This window comes from Ascaphus truei, chromosome 14 (genome assembly GCF_040206685.1).
Source record: "Ascaphus truei isolate aAscTru1 chromosome 14, aAscTru1.hap1, whole genome shotgun sequence".
In the NCBI taxonomy this organism is placed as follows: domain Eukaryota; kingdom Metazoa; phylum Chordata; class Amphibia; order Anura; family Ascaphidae; genus Ascaphus; species Ascaphus truei.
The window spans coordinates 16,333,937-16,341,498 of NC_134496.1; the positions used below are offsets into that span (position 1 = coordinate 16,333,937).

At 44.2% G+C, this 7,562-nt stretch overlaps 1 protein-coding gene across 5 annotated transcripts in view; it reads left to right on the forward strand.

Moving 5' to 3' along the window:
* Positions 1-6,449, forward strand: part of MUS81 (MUS81 structure-specific endonuclease subunit) — a 138,006-nt gene extending 131,557 nt beyond the window's left edge. For 3 of the 5 annotated variants that reach the window (XM_075569839.1, XM_075569838.1, XM_075569840.1), the window contains exons 16-17: positions 890-1,081; positions 5,545-6,449. In XM_075569839.1, coding sequence (XP_075425954.1) covers positions 890-1,081; positions 5,545-5,611 — 259 coding nt within the window. In that variant the 3' untranslated portion in view covers positions 5,612-6,449. The remainder of the gene's footprint in view (positions 1-889; positions 1,082-5,544) is intronic. The other 2 variants (XM_075569841.1, XM_075569843.1) reach the window with 1 other exon arrangement.
* Positions 6,450-7,562: the final 1,113 nt, after the last annotated feature.

A 7,562-nucleotide genomic window follows, 5' to 3' on the forward strand; every position in this document is an offset into this window, starting at 1 on the left:
GCGGGAGGTCAGGCAACCCGGCAAGCAGGTTGGAGGTCGAGCCGCAATGCGCGGGGGTCGGGCAGCCAGGCGGGAGGACAGACAAACCTCTCCATGAGGAACGTGGCCGGAGGAACTGCAGCCATGGCAACGGGAGAGCTGCCAGCCTCGGGAACCCCCCCAGCTCCCTCGCGTGCGCATGCGCAGGCTGCAGCCAGCGCTGCCAGCCTGCTTCCCCGCTCCCATTACCAGAGCGTGGGTCGGAGGGGAAGCGCCTGGGCAGCAGCAGCCGCGGGACCCCCCCCAGAATACCTCCCGCCCCCCCCGCGCGTGCATGCGCAGGCTGCGGCCATGGTGACGGAAGAACTGCCAGCCTCGGGACCCCCCAGCCCCCTCGCGTGCGCATGCGCAGGCTGATGCCAGTCTGCTTCCCCGCTCCCATTACCAGAGCGGGGGACGGAGGGGAAGTGCCTGGGCAGCAGCCGCGGGACCCCCCCAGCCTACCGCCCCGAGCAGAAGGCGGGGATAGGGGGCAAGGGGGGTTGGGGCTGACCCAGAGCTGCCAGCCGGCCCTCTTCCTCGCGTCCCACCAATCAGGGAGGGGGATTATTTATTTAAAAAAAAAAAAATTGGCACGAGCAGGGGAATTCTTAGAGCTGCAGCACGGCTCGCCAGCGGCCGAAATCCACTCGCGACGGGCGAGTAGTTATCATTAATTGTCGAACACTGTATATATATATATATATATATATATATATATATATATATATATATATATATATATATTTAATACATATACATACAGTAATATTTCCATTTGCTATGTGCTTTGCTGTGTTTTTGTCACTTTTATTACCCACAATAACTTAACTAAGTGTATGTATGATTTGCAATCTCGTGAGCGTGATAGGAAGAACGGTATCTTTACGTCCCGGGGGACCTTCCTGTCATGTGATCCCATGGTTGTGCCTGCGTGTCCCCCCCGTGTCAGCATGCGTTTCCCTTTCACTCCCCTCAGCCTCCTGTCCGCGTACGAGCGCTGCGTCTCCACCGAGGACCAGGAGAAGATGCTGTCCAGCGTCAAGTGCGGGAAGCTGCACAGGTGAGTACGCTACACCCGCAGTGCCAGAGAAAGTGTTAAACATCCAATCCCACAATGCAACATCCTTCTCCGAGCGCCCGTCACGGGAAAACGGAGAGTGGTTGGAGGGTAAGGGTATTAAGCAGTATGGAGTACCACTATTGTATTTATACCAGGAGTACCGTTACCTATCTATATAGAAAACCCAGGAGTACCGTTACCTATCTATATAGAAAACCCAGGAGTACCGTTACCTATCTATATAGAAAACCCAGGAGTACCGTTACCTATCTATATAGAAAACCCAGGAGTACCGTTACCTATCTATATAGAAAACCCAGGAGTACCGTTACCTATCTATATAGAAAACCCGGGAGTACCGTTACCTATCTATATAGAAAACCCAGGAGTACCGTTACCTATCTATATAGAAAACCCAGGAGTACCGTTACCTATCTATATAGAAAACCCAGGAGTACCGTTACCTATTTGTATAGAAAACCCAGGAGTACCGTTACCTATTTGTATAGAAAACCCAGGAGTACCGTTACCTATTTGTATAGAAAACCCAGGAGTACCGTTACCTATTTGTATAGAAAACCCAGGAGTACCGTTACCTATTTGTATAGAAAACCCGGGAGTACCGTTACCTATTTGTATAGAAAACCCAGGAGTACCGTTACCTATTTGTATAGAAAACCCAGGAGTACCGTTACCTATTTGTATAGAAATCCCAGGAGTACCGTTACCTATTTGTATAGAAAACCCAGGAGTACCGTTACCTATTTGTATAGAAAACCCAGGAGTACCGTTACCTATTTGTATAGAAAACCCAGGAGTACTGTTACCTATTTGTATAGAAAACCCGGGAGTACCGTTACCTATTTGTATAGAAAACCCAGGAGTACCGTTACCTATTTGTATAGAAAACCCAGGAGTACCGTTACCTATTTGTATAGAAAACCCGGGAGTACCGTTACCTATTTGTATAGAAAACCCAGGAGTACCGTTACCTATCTATATAGAAAACCCAGGAGTACCGTTACCTATTTATATAGAAAACCCGGGAGTACCGTTACCTATCTATATAGAAAACCCAGGAGTACCGTTACCTATCTATATAGAAAACCCAGGAGTACCGTTACCTATCTATATAGAAAACCCAGGAGTACCGTTACCTATCTATATTGAAAACCCAGGAGTACCGTTACCTATCTATATAGAAAACCCAGGAGTACCGTTACCTATCTATATAGAAAACCCAGGAGTACCGTTACCTATCTATATAGAAAACCCGGGAGTACCGTTACCTATCTATATAGAAAACCCGGGAGTACCGTTACCTATCTATATAGAAAACCCAGGAGTACCATTACCTATCTATATAGAAAACCCAGGAGTACCGTTACCTATTTGTATAGAAAACCCAGGAGTACCGTTACCTATTTGTATAGAAAACCCAGGAGTACCGTTACCTATCTATATAGAAAACCCGGGAGTACCGTTACCTATCTGTATAGAAAACCCAGGAGTACCGTTACCTATTTGTATAGAAAACCCAGGAGTACCGTTACCTATTTGTATAGAAAACCCAGGAGTACCGTTACCTATTTGTATAGAAAACCCGGGAGTACCGTTACCTATTTGTATAGAAAACCCAGGAGTACCGTTACCTATTTGTATAGAAAACCCGGGAGTACCGTTACCTATTTGTATAGAAAACCCGGGAGTACCGTTACCTATTTGTATAGAAAACCCGGGAGTACCGTTACCTATTTGTATAGAAATCCCAGGAGTACCGTTACCTATCTATATAGAAAACCCAGGAGTACCGTTACCTATTTATATAGAAAACCCGGGAGTACCGTTACCTATCTATATAGAAAACCCAGGAGTACCGTTACCTATCTATATAGAAAACCCAGGAGTACCGTTACCTATCTATATAGAAAACCCAGGAGTACCGTTACCTATCTATATAGAAAACCCAGGAGTACCGTTACCTATCTATATAGAAAACCCAGGAGTACCGTTACCTATCTATATTGAAAACCCAGGAGTACCGTTACCTATCTATATAGAAAACCCGGGAGTACCGTTACCTATCTATATAGAAAACCCGGGAGTACCGTTACCTATCTATATAGAAAACCCAGGAGTACCGTTACCTATCTATATAGAAAACCCAGGAGTACCGTTACCTATTTGTATAGAAAACCCAGGAGTACCGTTACCTATTTGTATAGAAAACCCAGGAGTACCGTTACCTATCTATATAGAAAACCCGGGAGTACCGTTACCTATCTATATAGAAAACCCAGGAGTACCGTTACCTATCTATATAGAAAACCCAGGAGTACCGTTACCTATCTATATAGAAAACCCAGGAGTACCGTTACCTATCTATATAGAAAACCCAGGAGTACCGTTACCTATCTGTATAGAAAACCCGGGAGTACCGTTACCTATTTGTATAGAAAACCCGGGAGTACCGTTACCTATTTGTATAGAAAACCCAGGAGTACCGTTACCTATCTATATAGAAAACCCAGGAGTACCGTTACCTATCTATATAGAAAACCCAGGAGTACCGTTACCTATCTATATAGAAAACCCAGGAGTACCGTTACCTATCTATATAGAAAACCCAGGAGTACCGTTACCTATCTATATAGAAAACCCAGGAGTACCGTTACCTATCTATATAGAAAACCCAGGAGTACCGTTACCTATCTATATAGAAAACCCGGGAGTACCGTTACTTATCTATATAGAAAACCCGGGAGTACCGTTACCTATCTATATAGAAAACCCAGGAGTACCGTTACCTATCTATATAGAAAACCCAGGAGTACCGTTACCTATTTGTATAGAAAACCCAGGAGTACCGTTACCTATTTGTATAGAAAACCCAGGAGTACCGTTACCTATCTATATAGAAAACCCAGGAGTACCGTTACCTATTTATATAGAAAACCCGGGAGTACCGTTACCTATCTATATAGAAAACCCAGGAGTACCGTTACCTATCTATATAGAAAACCCAGGAGTACCGTTACCTATCTATATAGAAAACCCAGGAGTACCGTTACCTATCTATATTGAAAACCCAGGAGTACCGTTACCTATCTATATAGAAAACCCAGGAGTACCGTTACCTATCTATATAGAAAACCCAGGAGTACCGTTACCTATCTATATAGAAAACCCAGGAGTACCGTTACCTATTTGTATAGAAAACCCAGGAGTACCGTTACCTATTTGTATAGAAAACCCAGGAGTACCGTTACCTATCTATATAGAAAACCCGGGAGTACCGTTACCTATCTATATAGAAAACCCAGGAGTACCGTTACCTATCTATATAGAAAACCCGGGAGTACCGTTACCTATCTATATAGAAAACCCAGGAGTACCGTTACCTATTTGTATAGAAAACCCAGGAGTACCGTTACCTATTTGTATAGAAAACCCAGGAGTACCGTTACCTATTTGTATAGAAAACCCGGGAGTACCGTTACCTATTTGTATAGAAAACCCAGGAGTACCGTTACCTATTTGTATAGAAAACCCAGGAGTACCGTTACCTATTTGTATAGAAAACCCGGGAGTACCGTTACCTATTTGTATAGAAAACCCGGGAGTACCGTTACCTATTTGTATAGAAATCCCAGGAGTACCGTTACCTATCTATATAGAAAACCCAGGAGTACCGTTACCTATTTATATAGAAAACCCGGGAGTACCGTTACCTATCTATATAGAAAACCCAGGAGTACCGTTACCTATCTATATAGAAAACCCAGGAGTACCGTTACCTATCTATATAGAAAACCCAGGAGTACCGTTACCTATCTATATAGAAAACCCAGGAGTACCGTTACCTATCTATATAGAAAACCCAGGAGTACCGTTACCTATCTATATTGAAAACCCAGGAGTACCGTTACCTATCTATATAGAAAACCCGGGAGTACCGTTACCTATCTATATAGAAAACCCGGGAGTACCGTTACCTATCTATATAGAAAACCCAGGAGTACCGTTACCTATCTATATAGAAAACCCAGGAGTACCGTTACCTATTTGTATAGAAAACCCAGGAGTACCGTTACCTATTTGTATAGAAAACCCAGGAGTACCGTTACCTATCTATATAGAAAACCCGGGAGTACCGTTACCTATCTATATAGAAAACCCAGGAGTACCGTTACCTATCTATATAGAAAACCCAGGAGTACCGTTACCTATCTATATAGAAAACCCAGGAGTACCGTTACCTATCTGTATAGAAAACCCGGGAGTACCGTTACCTATTTGTATAGAAAACCCGGGAGTACCGTTACATATTTGTATAGAAAACCCGGGAGTACCGTTACCTATTTGTATAGAAAACCCAGGAGTACCGTTACTTTGTTTGCTATTCGCCGATGGCTGTATTACTACTTCCCTGTGCAACGTTTGATTGGAAGTTCTCGTTCCAGAAACCTCGGACCAGTTCTAAGCAGAACCGTGTCCCAGCTGTACTGCACAAAGGGAGCGTTATCCTGAGGCTGCCCGCCCGCGCTGTGACACAGGACCACCGCCACCACATCACAGTGACACATGTATTGGGTTAAATGCCGCTGATTGAAGCCTTTAAAAAAAAGTCGGACAAGTGGAAGTATTTTGATCGAATTCTGGAACATTCACGGGAAACAAAAGCTTCAGAGGGGTTTTTACAACCTTCATCTAATGTCTTTAGCTGGTCAGACTGTTTGTCAGTCCTCAAAGCCCCAGGTAATTTGCAAAGTAATTATGAAGCCGGTATTAGTGAGATACAAACAGAAGCTGCCGATACGCTGAAATTCAGTGTTCCCGGACAAAATGGAAACATTCTTTAATCACACGATACAAACAGTTACTTTAATTAGGAATGAATCTTTCGGAGGAAGCGGAGAATTTGTATCCGATTCGTGGTATTGATCCACGTCACAGAGATTTCGCTGCCACGTGCCCTCACCTCACATCCAAGTCCCTGCGTTTCCGCTCTGCAAACACTTCTACATTATTCCTGCACTCATCAGCCCAATTTGAGTTACTAACATGCGGCTATTTATGGCAAATCATGGACACAGCCATCTTAAATGTCTCCCAGGGAAAAGCACATGATGTGTATTTTTTGCCTTTTGCTAAAAAGTGAAGGATTTGATTTTTTTTCCGCCTAATACCGCAAGGGTTAATCCTTCCTCCCAAACAAATCAATACTTTCTCATGCAAACTTCAATCTGTTCGATATTTCTACCGAACACAGATACACTTTTTGTACTTAAAAAAAAAACACACTGTAAGTGCTAAAATAGGAATATTTTGTAATTGTCAATAAAAGATGTTTTGCAGAAGATGGCTGTATTCATAAATTCCTTATTACTGACTAATTACAGCTACAGACTATCTAGTGACACACACGCAGACTAGTGACATATACACAGACTAGTGACACAGACGCAGACTAGTGACACACACGCAGACTAGTGACATATACACAGACTAGTGACACATACACAGACTAGTGACACACACGCAGACTAGTGACACAGACACAGACTAGTGACACAGACGCAGACTAGTGACACAGACGCAGACTAGTGACACATACGCAGACTAGTGACGCATACGCAGACTAGTGACACAGACGCAGACTAGTGACACAGACGCAGACTAGTGACACACGCAGACTAGTGACACATACGCAGACTAGTGACACAGACGCAGACTAGTGACACATACGCAGACTAGTGACACATACGCAGACTAGTGACACATACACAGACTAGTGACACATACGCAGACTAGTGACACATACACAGACTAGTGACACACACGCAGACTAGTGACATATACACAGACTAGTGACACAGACGCAGACTAGTGACACATACGCAGACTAGTGACACATACACAGACTAGTGACACAGACGCAGACTAGCGACACATACGCAGACTAGTGACACATACGCAGACTAGTGACACACACGCAGACTAGTGACACATACGCAGACTAGTGACACACACGCAGACTAGTGACACACACGCAGACTAGTGACACATACGCAGACTAGTGACACATACGCAGACTAGTGACACATACGCAGACTAGTGACACATACGCAGACTAGTGACACACACGCAGACTAGTGACACATACGCAGACTAGTGACACATACGCAGACTAGTGACACATACGCAGACTAGTGACACATACGCAGACTAGTGACACATACGCAGACTAGTGACACATACACAGACTAGTGACGCATACGCAGACTAGTGACGCATACGCAGACTAGTGACGCATACGCAGACTAGTGACACATACGCAGACTAGTGACACATACGCAGACTAGTGACACATACACAGACTAGTGACACAGACGCAGACTAGTGACACATACGCAGACTAGTGACGCTTACGCAGACTAGTGACATATACACAGACTAGTGACACAGACGCAGACTAGTG